Below are 19,306 nucleotides of genomic sequence, written 5' to 3'. Positions count from 1 at the left end.
TCAAATATTGCATACCATAATACATAATATATACCTAACCGAACTTAATTATAAACCTCACATATAAACTTTATTACATATTCATGGGGTGTTGGGCAAATGTTGATATTCATCAACAAAACACACAAACTTGGGGGTGGGCGGGGATTTTTGATGAAGAATCTAAAATACTAAAATAACATAATAAATATAATATGAAAAAAATATTAAAACTAGTGCTGTCAAAAGTTAAAGCGTTAATTGATTAATTAATCACAAAAAATTATTGCATTAATCATGAATTAACGCAGATTAATTTTGACCATAGATTATCCTTTAGCGTGACAGCGGATGGCTATGTTTAAGGTAGCACAGGTTGTGTTTGAGCAATAAACATAATTTCATGCATTAAAGTAAATCATTCAATGAATGTTTGCGTATCACATTTAGAATAATTGTTCATGTCAAAATATTGGGGTAATTTTTTTCCCATTTTTAATTATGCAAGTAATTAACTGATGAGAAAAAAAGGAGGATGAGCATGTGCAGTGGATTAAAAAATGTTGAAGACGTCCTCATAACATTAAATGTCAAAAGAATTAACACATAACCGGTGATCTTCAAATATGGCGGGGAAAAAATGTAGATACAAAAGCCATTTTTATTAAGCGATTAATCGTGATTAATCAAAATTCTAAAATTGTATTAATCAGATTTAAAAAATTAATCGTTTGACACCTCTAATTAAAACACACTTTGGTAAAAGGTACATGTTTTGTACAAAGCTCAACTTGTGCTGCATTATTAGCAGTATAAAGAACATTTCCTCATGGCCTCAAGGGAAGACCTCAAAATGTATGCTTTTACTCAAGCGCTAGAATCACAGGATCAAGCTATTAAGATGAGAAGTAAAGAGAGAGAGAGAGATGGAGGAGGTTCTGCCAGTCATGCCTGTTATGTTTCCTTTCAAAGAAAAACAGATGTATGTATGTCTGAGATCTGTGAAGAAGAAAGGCTTAACAGCACTGAATGTTTTTATTCTGATTCACATACACAACAACCCCATGTAGTCATAAATAAAGTAAAACTGTGACACCCCAGTCAACAAGCAATACTTTTTTTCTAAAATAAAATAATATATAATAATAATAGAAAAAAATAGTAAAAAATCTAAATAATAAAAACATAAAAAAATAATTAAAAAATCAAAATAATAAAAACATTTTTAAAAAATTAAAAATTTAAAAATAAATAAAAATAAATAAATAAAATGCTTCTGTAATGGGTAAAACACCAGTATTACAATTCCTTCTTCCTCTTCAATTTGAAATTCCACATTAAAGCATTTTTATTTAAAGACAAGTCTCCAAAGACAAGAAAAACAACAGCATCGCGTGAAAATTTGAGAATATATTTTCAGCACAAAGTCTCCAAAATAAATCACCAATTTGCCTGAACTGTTTCAAAGGCCAGACGATAAATAACATAATATGCGTACAGAATGATAAAAGTTGACAAGAGATGTGTCATTAAATCCCGACACAAGCCAAGTATGGACAGCTTCACCACATCCAGCTCATGTTGCTTTCTTTCCTGTAAATTCAAATCTTTCAGTTTAAATTCTAAAAGCACGAAAGGATGCAAAAAGAAAAAAGTAAACAAATGTTAGCATTTCATGTAGTGATGATCCGTTTGTCAGACCACAACTTATTCACACATAACACTATATTGTTGTAGGCCGGTAACATTGATCTTGAGCTTTAAAAATACTCAAAATATAAATCGCACACAGGCTGCACCTGCTGAACATTTGAACATTGCACATTGTATACATATAGGCCTAATGTATTTTTTTAAACAAAGGCAGCAGTTCCCAAACTTTTTTAGTGACACTACTTTTTTTAAATATGAAGTCAAGCTCCAAAATATAAAGCAATAATTAAAAATATAACTCACCATTAACTACACTCTACATTTTCAACAAGCATTACTACCGCAACAAATGAGAAAACCTGAATTAATGAGAATGACCACAAAGTGACTAAACAGTGCAGTGTCATTGCATTTGTTATTCTATGATAAATAAAGTTGTCGTAAGCACACATAGGATATAATAATTTCGAGATGAAGCTTCCCTTTTGCTAACTTTTTCGAGCGTTAACTTGACCGGATGTGGGTCGTTGTGCTGGTAAAACAGCTCTTGCTCCGTCAAATGACTTTAACAGCGACAGTGAAAAACAGACAAACGAACGGGACGTCGTATTGTTTATTCAACTGGGGCTTTAATTCATTGCAATTCAGCAGCAAACCATTTGCTATGGCACTACGGTCACGGAAATAAAAGCTTGATCGCTGTAAGCTAGCATACCTGTGCCACGCTCACACACTCATAACTCCTCAAATGCCTTCTCTCGCACGTTCTCTGCCGCTCGTGCACACACCATACAAATCATAGATCACATGATACTACTACCTAATATTCCACTAAAATGTTTGTGCACTGACACTGCCATTATTCCTTGCTGCTGCGGCTTTGATCAGGGTTAGCCTCAAGACATTAGCTTTGGGCTAACTGGACACGTCTGCTAGTTTCGACTAATGAACAGTGTCACATTGCGTCGCCGGTGCTACCGGCTTGTTAAAATATTCGGAATATCCATGTTACGCCTGGAATGCTGTAGCGTCCATTGATTTTCATAACAAAATGTGGACAATCTGTAACAGTTTGCAACTCTGGAACAGCAAGATATATTATATATGATCTGTTAAAAATGCTCTTGCAAAAATTGTGAAACAATATTATATATTTATGTTTTATGACTTTTGGAATCCAAATAAAATTAATGGATATGAGTCAGTGGTTAATGTTGAGACAGCCAACTTCTATCCAATTAAAACATCAGTTTGTCCTTGTGTCCCCAAACCCTCTCAGCCTGACGTTATCCAACATGCAGTCATATTAAAGGAGAAGAGAGTTAGCTTCCATGTCGTCTTGTGGCAAGATCTTATTACTCTAATAGGCACTCGGCAGGATGACTGAGTGCCAGATAGCTCCATAACAGTGCTGGCACAATAACCGAACCCTGCTTGGGTAGATGGAGGAAGCCCAATAGGGAAGATGATTAAAGACTTCCACCTGCTCTGATGGAAAAATATCAGCATGCCAACCAAGTATCAGAAGCTCAGATAAGAAGGAAATGAATGAACACAGGAAAACCACTGAAGCTCTGAGTGACGAGCACGCCGAGTGCACTAACTCACAGATTTCGCACCCCGGCATTGCAATTGATATACCTTCTGTTTGTACAACCTTGGACTGCTGACTTAACAAGAGCCAAGGATCCAATGGAGGGTTTATTGTTGTCGCAGTGTGTCCTTTTGAGAGGAGTCTATATACAATCTGTGAAGACAGGCCTATGAACAGATCTAGTAGTCCAGTGGCAAACTGAAGGAAGTACAGTAAATGCACTGAATGGATATCACAGCTGTGCTTATAACAAGGCCCAGTGGATCACTCAGTACCAGACGCTTTGTCTCAGAAATCTTCAACAGAAAAAAAAAACAGAAATCTTCAACATGCACTCATCTGCAACAGCACAAAGAGTGACTGTCCTGTTCTGCAATCCACACACTAATGGTGGGTGGTCTTGTCATGTTTTGATTGATATAGAGTAGCTGAAACAATCTGACATAAACGGATAGCTAATTAAAGAACCTGTACATTGTGACTTTTGTACAGTATAATGTTTTTACATCTTAAAAGACGTGTTTTGGTTGGTTACTTTCTTTCAATCATGTCAAGGAAGTACAGGCAAAATGAGAAGCAACAAGGGAGAACAGCTCATGTAAACAGCTCATGTAAATATTTCTGAAATGCCAGGAAAAATTTTTTGCATGGGATATCGTCACTTCAGCGATGCAATTTTTTAGCTCCCGAATGAACTAAATGCTGACTTGTCATCAAATCATGTCATTTCACCTTCACCTTTCAGCTGTGCATCTGGGTCATTTCAGTGACACTGACAATTGTTTGGTACTGGCCTGACTCAGAGCAGATACGCTGTCCCAAATTATCTAAAAATGATCAGAAAATAGATTTCCATGATTTTTCTGTTATCCGCTAGCACTTCCAATTCCATCACTTCAAACTGCTGTCTTTCAAATGGTTCTTGACAAAAGCCATCAGAATTGACTAAAAGTCAAAACCCTCTTTTAAAAATAGGTAGGTTCAAACAAAAGATGCTTAGGCTTGGGTTACTTAACAGAAACCTCTCACAAATGCATAATAGTCTGTCTCTTAGTGGTTCTGCTGTTGAATACCTGAGAATATGACCTGACAGTTCACTTCTAATAAAATGTATCAATTAGTCCCAAAAAATTGATTTTTCAATTAAGGGTTCACATTAATTTACAGTTGGGTTTCAGGGTTATTATTTAAACTCTGGTTACTGTATGGTGTATACTACGGATAAAAATCCTCAAGCTACCTTTTTTCTTTGTCAACCATTTTCTTTGTTTCAAAAACAGAACATTTTGAAACTGAATTGTGGGTTCTGTTGGTCTCATTGGTTGGCCATGATGTCTAATCACTTAAAGACGATAAACAGAGACATACAAATAAAAAATAAATGTAAATAAAAATAGAGACATTATTCCGTCCTGTCATATTATTATCTTTTTTCTGTCAATGTAATCCAATCAACGTGCCATTTAAGAACACTGGAGCCAGTCACAGGCAACCTAAATTAAACATTATGTTAGCATTTACGACACAGAGGAAGGAGGAAATCCCACCCTGAGGATTATTGCTGCAAGTAGCATTGCATTTGCAGGATCATGTATTCAACACGAAGTAATGAGATGTGCACATGTGAGTTTACCTCTAAAATGCTTTTACATGTCACTCACTCTACTTGTAGACTGGCTGTAAGTGATATAGTAACTGTAAAATACTCAAAACATACGCTAAACAACTAAATGGAGGGTGTGAAACAAAATTTTACATACATTTAAATTTAAAAGGAAAACTACTACATACATTTGTGATAACATGACACTGTGTGCAATATTCAACTGTGATTGAACAGCATCCTTTACACATCAGCACTTCTTATCATAATTCTGCCTGTCATCAGTCACTGAGGCAGGTTCTTGTTTTGTTTTGTTTTGCTCCAGGCTAAAAGTCATGTCCTGAAAATAACATGTCTAATAATTTAGGTGTGCAGAAAAGCTTACACAAGCACTCTGAGGACTGATCTTATCACCGGTTCTTTAACAAAAGATAGAACACGAATGTCTGTCAGACTGCTATCATGGAGCAGTCAGAGTAGATGATGCAAAATGATCTTCAAGACCAGTGTACCATCACATTCATTTTAGCTGTTATTTTAAACTCATTATTTGAGTATACATGTCAGCATCTGAATTAATCCACATTGAAAAACAATCTGAATGATTTGCCAAACGAATCACAACACATACCAAAACAGCATGAGAAAAGGGGAATACCCAAAAGCACTAGTCACCACTTGCCTACGTCTAATCATCTTGCCTGCGTGGAAATTTAGGACAAGCACTTCAGGAGTGACTAGCATTAATCATCTGATGAAATATTTGAATGGCTTCGGGTATTTTGAACCTCATCGCAGACAGTGTCTGTCATTTATGTCAGTTCATCTAAATTAGGTTGTTTGAGTTCACGTGTGCAAAGTCAAATCCATAACATGGGCTTCAAGACTTTTGGGATGACCAGAGCGTGGAGTTTGCGGGTATCAAACATACAAAATAGCATGGAAAAGCTGTCCATGATGCTGTGGTTGTGTTTAAAGAAAAAGTTAAAGGCCTGTGTGTAAGCATTGACAAGAAATCCAGATCACTGCAAGTGTGCTCAATTATCTCAAATGACCCATTTGTTTGATAACTGACAAGGTAGCAAGTTAAGGTTGATTACTTAAAGTTAATGTGACCACAACAGATAAGACTGATAAAGATCTTAGATCAATTGATTGATTTGTCCACAATTCCACAATAATAAACTCTTCTCGCCAAAGAAGTTCTTTTGTGAACTATTTTCCACATTTTCCAATAATTTAGCAAATTGGTACACAAATTAAGTTCCTCACAAATTAAGAGATATTTTACCTCCATATTTTTGACTGGTCAACTTCAAACTGTTCAGTTCATTAAGGGAATATATGGAACTATTCATCACATTTCCTAAATTCCCACAGTTTAACAATACAATTCCAAAATCAGGAAATTTTTTACACATTGACCAATTTAAACCATTCAAATTTCAGACTCAGACTCATTGAGGACATATTGACAACTACTTTTCAGATTCCCTAATTTCCTACATTTTCAGTATTGTTTGTTAATTTGCTATTTATATTGTAAATGGATTAATGGGTTACTCCCTCTAAATTGTGGCCCGGTGTGTTTGGTGAAATTGAGTAAAAATATCATTAAATTGTGCTGCATTTCAGCCCCCCCCCCCCCACACACACACACACCCACACCCACACACCCACACACACCATGAAAAATATATGGCCTGCCAGTCCCTGCATTGTACACCTGGTGTCTGAAAATTTGTTTAATCATGACCTAAATTAATGTGGTCTCTCTCTATCCAAGCCCACGTCAACCTCTAAAAATACAACGGTGGTCCTATTAATGAAGAGTTAATAAATGTATCTTTTCTGCCTCTCCCCTCTTAAACCTCGTTCTCTCCAACGGCAAAATCTCAATAAATACTCATTATAATGCGAAAAGTCCCGTGGAAGTAAAAAAACAAAAACAAAAAGGCATGATCGTTCATTAACCAACGGATCTAAGGTTGTGGTTTAGCTGCAATTAATTAACTCATTTACTGCCATTGACGGTTGTAGACGTCAAAAATTAATTTGAACTATTTTTATTAGCTTAACATTTTTTTCCGCTTTTGTTAACAAGAGTATGAAAACCTAGAATTTTTTTATTGTACATTTAGAACAGATATAAAATGTGTGATTGTGAGTTAACTCATGAAGTCATGCAATTAATTGCGCTAAAAAAAAATATTGCCTGACGCTCCTAATTTTTATTAATCTTTTCTTTTCTTTTAAATCGCATCAGGCGATAACATTTTTTAATTGTAATTAATCGCATGACTTCAATAGTTAACTCACGATTAATCATAAATTTTATATCTGTTCTAAATGTACAATAAAAAAATTATAGATTTTCATACTCTACAAAAGTGGAAAGAATGTTAATCTAATAAAAATAGTTCGAATGCATTTTGACGTCAATAGCCGTCAATGGCAGTGAATGAGTTAAATAGCTCCAGTTCAGACACTAGTTAATTGTACTTTTAATTATGCTCCTATGTGAGTTTTTAAGCTTTAGAGAAATGGATGAAAACTGAAGCCATATTGTGATGGCAGAAGTACACATACAGTACTGTATATAAAAAAAAACAACAACAACAAAACAGGTAGAGCTACGGACAATAGATGTACAGTAAGAAATGTTAAATAATTAGCCTAACATGTATCTGGGTTATGCTTGAGTGCAGGTGTAAGTGCTTTGCTTCACCTGCCCTACTATGCGTGAATTATGGTAATTATCCTGTCAGATGTGGCAGTTAAAGACTTTTTGGCATCACATTTACATTTTAAAAGGATGTCCCTCATGCTATATAGTTGCCAAGTCAAATAAAATCACCCTATTATTAAACATTGCACTGCAGATATGAGCCTGCATAACTTCTGCGTAATTCTGAAAGCGTTTTATCAACAGAACTTTTAATGAGGGTGACATATTTGAAGGTCTGTGATTAATTGGTGACTGTATAGTACCAGTTGACTTGCTCAACAATCTCCTTTCACTTATGAAGAGAAAACAGAAGGTGAGGAGAGACGTACATCTGGGTTACACCGCATTTCGCTTCTATTCCCACAATGTTCGCAACCACAATGTGCAACTGACTCCACACACACACACACATACACACAACCAGACCAATGATCCAGTCTAGCTATAGGGCACATTATACCACATACTACAAGTATATTATTATGAGTTAATGGACTGTAGATTATGGCTCTGCGGTACACCAAGAAGTACCATTTCATCATTTCATTGGATGCAGATGCCCGGGCACGCAGCTGGCATTGTACTGGCAATGACATCATAAGCTCACTAAGCTCGAGGAGATTTGTGTGTCGCTGGCTTTTTGATCTGGTTTGTCTTGGCTTACCGCCCTTCGTTTCAAAGTCAACTGTTATTGAGAATCAAACTTTTCTTTGTAGCCTGACTAGACTTGTCAAAATGTCAAAATGTGTTTTTAGTACACACGAATCAAGTACAGTAGTTATCTTTGTATGCGCGCGTGCATGCAGGTGTGCGCGTGTGCGCACGTGTTTGTGTTTAACGTATTTAATGATAAAGGTTTATGCCACAACTTTCCTAAATTGAAAGCATTGGAAATGACAACAAAAAAACGTTTTGTGTGTCTGTAACATCTGTAAATAACTTAATACACTTGATAGAAGCCCTGTAACCTAAACTATATTTTCAAATTATAATATATTAATACACTACCGTAAATTATTTTTCAAATGTAGTGTTTTACAAAAACAATAAATCACACAATTATTTCTTGATAAAAATCATAGTTATTTAATTGAATTCCTGAACAGGAAAAAGTTTCAAAGGAAAAGTCAACACAATTTCTTTTTTTTGTGACAATATGTTCTATGCAGCCCCACTAGTCTAAACTTTTTATTATGGTTAAGCAGCATATCCAGTAGTTTTTAATCAATATCAGATGGCAGTCATTTTGCCACTTGATGTCGACTGAAGATGACATCAATGTTAATCAGGTCTCAAGTAATTTAGTTTTAGTAGTTTTATCAACGCAGAGTAGTTTCACCTGGAGTTACCGCTGCTCTAAAAAGACCACATCAATGGAGCCCCGATTCATCGAGTCAACATGGCAACGGGGGAGCGCAGTGCGCGGCGCCGCCCTCTGCTTCTGTGTTTTCTTTTGTTTTTTTACACCTCTCAACTGGAAATCTAAATGCGATCATATGGCGAATTTGAACACACAACAAAAAAGTGCAACACCGCAGCAGCTCCCCATAGAGGAAGGCGGCGTGGGAGAACGTTGCTGCTCGGGTGTCGGGTCAATGCGTAAATTTAAATAAAGTCCTTTGCAATCACAATAATATTACAGGGGAAACTTTTGAATGGTAACTCGTTAATTCATTTCATGTAGGTGCAATCCTGCGGGGGAGAAGCGCACTTGACTTGATGAAAATAAATAAAATATAAAAAAATAATTCAAACGGTTATAAGAAAAAAACGGAGCGCAACTCACAATATATGTTGAGATGTGAGCGCATGAATACGGTGCCGGTAATGTTAATTGCAGACGTAAGGACGGATTAAGTTGTGTATGTAGATGATGGACTGTGATGTGAAACGGTACTGCTCAAAAAGATAACTGTCCGGAAATGCCATCATATAATTCCCTGCGCAATAATGCGGCACCTTCATCAATAGGGTCATTGTCAAAAGGTTAAAAAAAATCAATTCAGCGATATATCGCAATATTACGGCGCGGAATTCTCGTACCGATTCAATATGCAGCCGAATCGATGTTAAAGCATACATTTTTGATGGAAATATTCAACAAAACGTCTTACTTAGGGTTAGGCTTCACACTTTAAGCATTGAAGAATGTTATATTCATGGCACATTAAGCCTTAATATAGGCCTGCTTAATTATGAAGAAAATATTGATCACGATTTATTTGGTAATAATTGAAATGACGATTAGGACGATTATTTATTTTTTGGTACAAAACAAGAAAATGTACAAAATGTAAAAATTATTAAGATTTTTATTTTATTTGAAACACTAGAATTATGCAAGTTCCTTTTGGATGAAACAAAATGCATAAAATGTGTTATTTTAAAATGTAAAAAAAAAAAAAGAAGGTGCAAATGTATACATTTAAACAACTTAAACAATTCAAAATTAGTATTAATAATATTTTTTGACAATTATGCAGATTTTGTAAATGTGGAGTGTCATAATTGAAATTGTAATTGAATTTTGATTAATTGCACAGACCTACCTTAATATTTTATTTCAATGCTGTTCAAACATGAACCAGAATTGCATCCTGTTTATTAAATACAGTGGCTAACAATTATAAGCCTGAAGTTTCAGAAAAATAAATACATGGACTCTGTTACTATAGTAACTGACCGCGAGCTTAAATGACCGCTTTTTATGAAACAGGCTAGAGTTACCTCTTTTCCTCTGGTTTCAGTTGCCTCCCTCTCTGAAACAGAAGACGCAAAGTTTCCCCACATTTCAAGATTTCTTGACTCAGGGTTCTCGTTAAACCTGCTTCGTGAAATAGACCCAATATGTTCTCCAATTCGAATGAATTTGTGTTGTTGTATAAAATGTAAATAACAGAATACAATGATTTGCTAGTCCTTTTCAAGTTATATTTAAAAGAATACAGTACAATGACAAGATATTTCATGTTCAAACTGATAAATGTTATTGTTTTTTTTGACAAATATGATCTTGTTTTGAAAAAAAAAGCTGGGACAAGGGCACCAAACAGCTGGAAAAGTTGTGGAATGCTCAAAAATCCCCAGTTTGAAACCTTCCAAAGGTGAACAGGTTAACTGGAAAGAAGTGATTCTCATGATTAGGTATGAATGGAGCATCCCTGAAAGGCTCAACTGCTCCCAAGTAAAGATGGGGTGAAGTACGCCAATTTGTAAACAACTACGTGAGCAAATATTTGAATAGTTTAAGAAAACTGTTTCCCAACATACAATTTCAAGGAAATTCAGGAATTTCATCGTCTTTTTTTCCTTTTTTTTTTTTTTTTTTTAAATAGCATCCCTGATTATTCCAGCAATACAATGCTAAACCATATATGTCCATGTGACAAAAGTGTGGCTTTGCAGTAAGAGTGTAAGTACAGTGAACTACATGAACTATTTCTATTAGTTTAACATTTTTTTTCCACTTTTGTTATCAAGAGTATGAAAACCTAGAACTTTTTAATTGTACATTTAGAACAGATATAACATTTGTGATTAATCGTGAGTTAACTAGTGAAGTCATGCGAATAATTACGGTTAAAAATGTTAATCGCCTGACGCCCCTAATTATTAATAATGTTTTTTTTTATCTTTTATTTTATTAAAAAAATAACTAGTGAAGTCATGCGATTAATTACAATTATTTATTTTTAAATTAATTTTAAAAAAGAAGATTTTTTTAAAAAGAAAAGAAAAAATTATAAAAATTTGGTTTGTCAGGTGATTAAAATTTGTAATCGTAATTAATCGCATGACTTTACTAGTTAACTCACGATTAATCACAAATTTTATATCTGTTATAAATGTACAAAAACATTTTGGGGTTTTCATACTCTTGTTAACAAAAGCGGAAAAAATGTTAAACTAATAGCAATAGTTCAAATGAATTTTTGATGTCTATAGCTCTCAATGGCAGTGAATGAGTTAACATTGAATTTATTTATGAGTAAATGTGCCTTCAAATGAAAACAAGGGTTGGGCTGAAAAAAAAAAAAAGATTTGTCTATCCGCATCTGTCCAGACTCTTGCTAAGTTGTCTGAGAGGCTTGAGAAACTTCACAGACTCATTCCAGACAGAATGAAAGATTGGAACTGATTTATGTTCTTGCTGATAACACAAGCTGCTGTACAGTGTTGTCAAATCCAAGCTGCTTTGACACCGCGATGGCTACGATATATTACCAGCAGTGGAATTATGCTTCAAGAGTTCACATGTAAATGGTTGTACAATAATCACCTTTAATGACCCAGAGTGAAAAGGAATGCTTCGTGTAAAGTGACTGATTTATTACGCTCAAAGGGCTTCTTGTTCTTTTTTTGTTTTTCATTTTAAACTATCTGCTGGTTTATCAAGCTAAATAATATTGCTCATTTGTAATTTGCTATTTGTGTACTATATATGCAGACCCGAGGCGGCTCTTTCTTCTTCTTCTTTTTTTTAATTCAAATATTCTATCATTGTAGCTTTATTTTTAACTAATCTGCAACAGCCTATCACGCCGCTAAGTAGGTTCAAAGCATCCATTTGCGTGCGTGGGTGTTGCTGCCCTGATGAACTGATAAACTGAACCCGCTAAAGGAGGTCATATTTGCTGTGTGGCAGAATGATTTATCGATATGAACATTCAAGATATTAATACAGTTTTTCTTCGTTTATTGCTGGGGTTACGTTCCGAAAAATCCCCGCAATAGGTGAAGTTGTTATACACTATACTCTATATAAGGCTGTAGAATCTCTCACCACACACCTTTTACAGATTCGACAGATTTAGTGACCAAAAAATAAAAAAATTAAAAAATCATCTATCATCAGACATATTAAAATATTAGCATCAAAGTCTGTTCTGCATCATTCGCTTGTTTACACAAAAAGCTATTTTTCATCGGGCTTATGTGACAAGCGCCTGAATTTCGCACACTTGGTTATGTCCTACTGCAGATTACTAAAGAGCGAAAAAAGGTAGAATCAAACTTTTTTTCTGATCAAAGAAGAGTCTTGGTAGATTCATTGTTTAAATAATCATATAGCACAACCTAGGGCTAGGCAATTTTGCCTAAAAATAAAATCGCCGATTTTTTAACAAAAAAATTGATTTATGATTTTTTCCAGACTTTATATTATTATTATTATTATTTATTTATTTATTTTTATTTAAGAACTCAAAATGTTTTGCTTTTATTTGATCAGTCAACAAAAGTAACCATATTTCTTCTCTTGGAATCAATGCGCAAAACTTCTACCTTGAATTAAATAATTCTGGAAATGTAAATCTATGTGTTGATAAAGTAAAAAAGTAAAACATTTTTTGTCAACGTTTTAAAAGCTAAACAGTGATACTTGTGTCCCTCAATATGACACAAATAAACATCACATTTTGGCTTTAATGTAGGAATCGAGGTCTGAGCTTGTCATCCCCTCCAACTGTCTGCTGATTGTACAAGTGCAAGTACTGGCAAATTTCCTTTTAGCGTTAATTGATTGGCCAGTCCCGGTGTAAGAAAGTCTTGGCCTGCCGTAAATCGGCTATTTTACCGTGATGAGTCCGCTTCACTAAGTTCACCCCCTTCTATAGATCTCCTTTCACTTTTCAATTTGTTTTGTCACTGAAAATAGGCTGTTATCAGCATTACCAGCCCACTATACTACGTTTCATAAGGATTTTATGTCGCAGATGACGCAGAGGCTGAAAACCGTCACGGGCACGGCGAGTGAAAGTAAGCTTGTCTTTCATACCGGTAAGTGCTTGCAAGGCGAGTCCGTCTTGACGAGACAGCGTACATGTTGCGACCATGCAGCGACATAAACGTGCACATTTGTGCTATTCACATAAGCTTGTAAATGTCTATAAGCAATCAGGATAAAATAACTGATTTACAGCAGGCCAAAGATCCTCGCTCCGGCGATTGACCAATATTGGAGGCGTTCAGAGCAAAAATATCGCTAGCATTTGTGTTGCCAGTCACGGCAAAATAACCACTGCCTAAACAAACGGCGTGGGGCAACTTGAGCAATATACTTGCGGCTAGGTAGCAGTAGCACATACCTGGGTTCTCCTGTTTTCAGCAAGTGGTGAAATTAAGTCTTCCTCACTGTAGTGTACATGGGAGCCATATCATTAGCAAGGTGCAACGTGTCCGCTTTGGTCATCGTTCTTATTGTGCCCCTTTCTTGTCATACGTGCTTCCTTGTGCAAATGACTCCTCCACGGTAACATAGTAAACTGTTTGTTTGTTTTTGGGGGAATTTGTTTGCTGTTGTTGAGTTCTTCCCATATGGAGTGTGCGAGAACACGACTGGCAGAGCTAACGCTACGGAGGCCCATGGAAGCGCAACGAAAGGGGGAAAAAAAACATCAATGTTATAATTTTTTAATCGTTCACAACAAAACACTCAAATTAATTAAAAAAAAAATCGATTTATTGCCCAGCTCTAGCACAATCGCATAGCAAATATTCCACGCACTCCACTCCTATAATTGAAATATCGTCCTTTTTTAGCCACATTATGTGTTCTGAAAGATTATTTCTTGCCATCTCTATTTTTATATTGGTCACATCTGTAACAAGTATACATCTAATTTCTAGGCAAAAGCAAGCAAGAAGCACCTCTATTTGCTTTGTGTGAGCCATGTTGAAGTGCTCAATTCGTTTATTCATTCATTCTTTGGCATTTTACACCATTGCAATGAAATTTTAGGAATTGTGCTGGCTTGTGAATTTTTATTTTTATTTATATTGACAAATTATCACTCACCAAGGTATATCTGGAACAAGACAAAATTGCCCGCATACTGTATTACCTAGTATTACATAACCATCAGGCTACAGTTACACTGAAGAAGCTAATGTTCAGTTGAGGACAAGATGCAGTACTTCTGAGTCTCCCTCTATCTTTCTTCTATATAACAAAAAGATGACACTAAAGATGAAATGAGCTGCAAACCAAGCAGCAAAATAAACAGTGTGCTGTTGCGGAATTCAGACGTAACTCACTCAGGCGCCTGGCACCGTGCCAATCTGAGGTCAATTTCAGCAGGTCAAGAAAGGATTATAGAAGTTCAACACAATGTAAACCCAACAGCATGTGCACTTCTGTCACTCTATCAACAATCCTGAGAAAGCAAACGCTGATGAGAGAGCCAAGCCGCTGGGATGTTGTGTTTAACTTAGTCTAGATGGCACAATAAAATCCTCTCATGAGATGTAACACGTATGGATTGGATTTGGTAACCCTTTTCCAAAGGTGCCTGTTTCTACGTACACAATTGAGAACATTGTGCATGATAAGAGTCCAGACAAACAAAACATCAACTCATTTTTATTTTGACAGCCATTTTAATTAGCTTAATTTATTTTTAATTATGTATGTTAATATTTAGTTATTAATCTACAATTAAAAAAAAAAAAGCTGGGGCAGGGGCAACAAAAGACTGGGAAATTTGAGTAAAACCCAAAAGGAGGCAGGTTAATTGGAAACAGGTGAGCGCTTTGCATGGATGCACAAAGCCGAAAGCCTTGAGTGACCTTTGATCCCTCAAGCGATGTTGCATTAAAAATCATTGTCAATAGGCGTGGGAATCTTTGAATGTCTCACGATTCGATTCGATTCAGATTTTTGGGTCTGCGATTCGATTCAGAATCGATTTTCGATTAAGAAATATTTCTGATTCAAAATGATTTGATTGACAATGATTTTTGCTTCAATCTATAGATGTGCAAGGAATTGTAATGATCTACTCCAGTCTGACTCGCTAATGCTAATTAGCTAGCCACTCGCGGCACTTTTATCACTCAAAAGAACAGCTCCACGCTGGAAAAAAAACTTTTATTGGAATAACTTGACTGTGACTTTTTCGTTCTACTCTCTAATGTGGCTACATCTTAACAGTGCATTAGACCGCGTGGAACCACACTGCCCCTCAGTGGCCGGGTACAACATGAACAGCGCTCCAAATAAAGGCACACACAGACAGTATAAAAAAATTAAATAAAATCGATTTTGGGACATTTAAAATTGATTCTGAATTGTACTAAAGGAGAATCACGATTCTTATGACACCCCTAATTGTCATTGTGTCAAAGATATTACCACATGGGCTCAGGAACACATCAGAAAACATTGTCACTTAGCACAATTTGTTGCAACATTTACAAATGCAAGGTAAAACTCTAACATGCAATGTGAAAGCCAAAATTCCGCCGCTGGCTCGTTTAGGCTCAAGCTCATTTGAGATGGACAGCGGAGACCCTGCACTGTAGAGCAACTAAGTTTTATATCGACCAAAAATGGAAAATAATTCCACCTGCAAATATTTGACAATTAGTGATCCCAAACGTTTTCTGAGTGTCCTTAAAAGGAAATGTGATGAAACACTCTGGTAAACTACCCCAGCTTTTTTGAAAAATGTTGTAGGACATTAAATTTGAGTGAACATTTTCAAAAACAAAAACAAAAAAACAAGTTAATCAGTTTGATCATTAAAATGTTATCATTGTAGTGCATTCAATTGAATTTAGGTTGACAAATCATTGTATTCTGCTTTATTTATATTTTACATTACGTCCCAACTTCAGTGAACTTTTGGTTTGTAAAAAATAAAATAAAAATACCTGCACCACAATTTAGTGGTGCATCAGCCTGGCATAGAGGCAACTTTGACAGCCAAACACGAATGTGTCAATAAAGATGTCAACCATGCCAATTTACTAACACTACAACTTCGTTCTATGTCACATAACAACAGATTCTGGTAAATGATCACTTTTCACTTGTGTCTTTGCTGCCTTATTTCTTACCTGAGTGCAGCATCCCGGAGCCAGACTCTCCTCCAAAATCAAGCACGGTTGAGAAATCTTCGGGGGTGCCTGTACACATGTTAATGAGCCCGAGGAGGCAAAATGTCCACTGAGACCACCAGCACAACATGTCTTTCGTGTATTACGGTGCCAAACTGCGTTGTGGATACAAACGTGTAGCTGTCATTGGTTTAAAACAAAGTCACAGGTCATTTCCACCTGTCCACTTCTTTCTTTCTCCCCCTACAGCCGGCATGTGTTTTCCTCTCCCTTGACGTCGAATCATGGAGCCAGACAAGGCCCGCCCATGCTCCCAAATGTGGCCAATCAGAGCTCTACATTTCTCCGCCAATTTTACTATAGGCCAATTCTGAAAGTTTGCCGACAATAATCCTCTTGAGATACTTCCGGGTGGTACAACACAATCTACTACTGGGAAAATGAAGACATACAGCTGTTAACTAAGAGGCAGCATGTGGCATAAACTCTCCCACTACTTAAAGATACGTTAAAAAATTAAAATGAAATAAAATAAAACCTCAGGAAAATGAAATTCTGATTCAACATCATGTAAGAAAGTAAGTGCTGTAAATAAATACAGACTCTGAAATTATGTTACTATATATGTATATATATGTATATATATATATATATATATATATTTTGTAACTTTCAGGAGAAATCCCTGCACACAATTAAGTTCGTACTGATAAGAAAAACATGTCACATGTTGTTTAACTTTAGCAGAGTTGCGCGCGCACGCACACACGCACACACACGAACAAACAAACGACATACTTATACATAACAAATAATAAAATAAGCACTGATGCCGATATCAATGCTTATTTTATTATTGTGTATAGGTATGTCTTTTTTTTAAAGATGTTTTATGATTGTTTTTATGTGTATGAAAAGGTAATCAGATTCAAAACGAGGGAGAGAAGAGTCATATTTTACTTGGGAATACAGGTCCGACCCGCGGCATCATTATATGTGGCCGCCAAGGCAAATCATGTGCGTCGACAGTTTTATTTCAAATTGCCTTCATTTGTAACGACACTGAGATGAGATATTGCAAGCATTTTTTGTTACCTTTTACATTTCAATTTTTTTTTAACAACATTATTGTATTGGCTTCTGATTTCAAAACGTTTCATCCATCAATTTGTCATGTGTGACAATATACGGCAACAATAAATGGGTTCATAGTCATAACGGCCCACTGAGGGGCATCATAACTATGATGTGGACTGTGACATAAATTAGTTTGACACCTCTGGTATTAAGTAGTTAATAGATGAGCATGAGGAACATGATCAAAGTCTTCACTGACGTTTATGAGGCACGAGATGCTGAAATTGTAATCTTGCGATCACTCCCATTGGCTGCAGCAACTGAAAGATGAATGTAAACAAACAACTGCAGTTTTCTAACCAGTAACTTGACCTTCCCTGTAATGATCAATGGAACAAATGGTTTGATTATCCTGTCAAGTCAAATTGTGTAAGTTACACTGTGTATAATACAAATTAGACCAAATAAATGCATATATAAATAAAACAAAAAACACAATTACAATTGGGGGTGATAATAAAGGAAAATGTAATTGGGGAAAAAAGAGAAAATGAGTCAGAGCTACTGGATGCTGACTCTCAGCACTCTGAAGAGACTCTCCTAGCTAGCTAGCTAGCATTGGCTCAAAGTTAAAATGTGTTCCCATAACTTACTTAACACTGTGAACTGTCTAATATAAAGAATGTTAACTTAGTAAATTATAACTACTGAAATTATAAACCTTAAACCTATTTACTGTATATATTTTTCTTTTCAGAACAGACCAATGATTTTTGAATGCCAAAAGCTGGTAGTATTTAATTTGGCAATAGCCACAACGCATAAGCCACAAGTAATTATTGCAAGGAAAAACTCAAAACAATTATCTTAATTAAATATGGCTACTGATGGGAATAGCTTCTTTTTCTGAATCTGCCTCTTTTTATCCCCATCCCTCCATCATGCTGATGTTCCTGTTTTTTTCTTGCCATATACAATCTTAATTAACTTGAAGGAACAAGCCTATTTTGACAAAGTAAGAAGTTGAAAATACAGATACATATGTTATAAATGTAGGGAGTAAAAGTCATTAGAAAAATAAATTCTGAAGTACAAATACCAGAAAAATCTACTTAGACATGGTCCAAAGACGAATACTTTATTGGGGTTGCGCCACAAGACATTTGAATTAATTTGCCAGCCCCTCAGTGATCATCTTAACTATGTCTGAACGTCCAACACGTCATTTTTTAATTAACTTACCTGTTGAAATGTCAATTGCCGCCTGCATTGGGTCTCCCTGAAAGCCTCACGTTGCATCTTCTTTTTTGAATGACACATTCAAATGACGGCGGTGGACAAGAAGGCAAGCCAATGATTTCTTTGTAAATATGTGACTGGCCATACTGTGAATTTCTAGGCGTATTTTCTGAAATCTTTGATTGAATTCTCTATTTTACAGCATCAAGGGCATTCGACTTGAAAGGTGTTTCAATCACACTCACTTTTGATCAGATATGTGACACTGACATCTTTAGGAATGTAAGACAGCAATTTCATAATCATTCTTCTTTATTCAATGATTTATACTCATACAAAAATCGGTACAGTTAGACTGCCTGTGCAGGAGACAGTCGAGTAACAGATCAGGCAGCGAAGGATTGAGACACTTAAGAACCACTCTGCAAGTACATTTCCACTTTTTTTTTGGGAGGGGGGAATGGTGGAAACTTTGTGACTATGTTATTCAAGTTCATTAAATTTACACACTCGTTGTGTAAAGCATCAGAAATACAACAGGCAAAATATCAAAGTCATGGATGTAGTAAGTCAAACAATGTTTTTTTTCCTCTTT

The 19,306-nt window shown here is 35.7% G+C and overlaps 1 protein-coding gene across 3 annotated transcripts in view; it reads right to left on the bottom strand.

Moving 5' to 3' along the window:
- The window catches only part of LOC147162163 (uncharacterized), a 98,613-nt gene extending 81,966 nt beyond the window's left edge, over positions 1–16,647 (bottom strand). Inside the window, exons 1-2 of one of the 3 annotated variants that reach the window (XM_086097188.1) lie at positions 16,570–16,647; positions 16,396–16,464 (exon numbers count right to left, since the gene is read on the bottom strand). In XM_086097188.1, the coding sequence (XP_085953314.1) occupies positions 16,396–16,464; positions 16,570–16,582 (82 nt within the window). In that variant the 5' untranslated portion in view covers positions 16,583–16,647. Of the gene's footprint in view, positions 1–16,395 lie in introns of all 3 variants that reach the window. The other 2 variants (XM_086097187.1, XM_086097189.1) reach the window with 2 other exon arrangements.
- Positions 16,648–19,306: the final 2,659 nt, after the last annotated feature.

Source organism: Leptonotus elevatus, chromosome 15, assembly GCF_054856555.1.
Source record: "Leptonotus elevatus isolate MCC_2025b chromosome 15, RoL_Lele_1.0, whole genome shotgun sequence".
NCBI classification, from domain to species: domain Eukaryota; kingdom Metazoa; phylum Chordata; class Actinopteri; order Syngnathiformes; family Syngnathidae; genus Leptonotus; species Leptonotus elevatus.
This window is presented reverse-complemented; position numbering and strand designations above follow the sequence as displayed.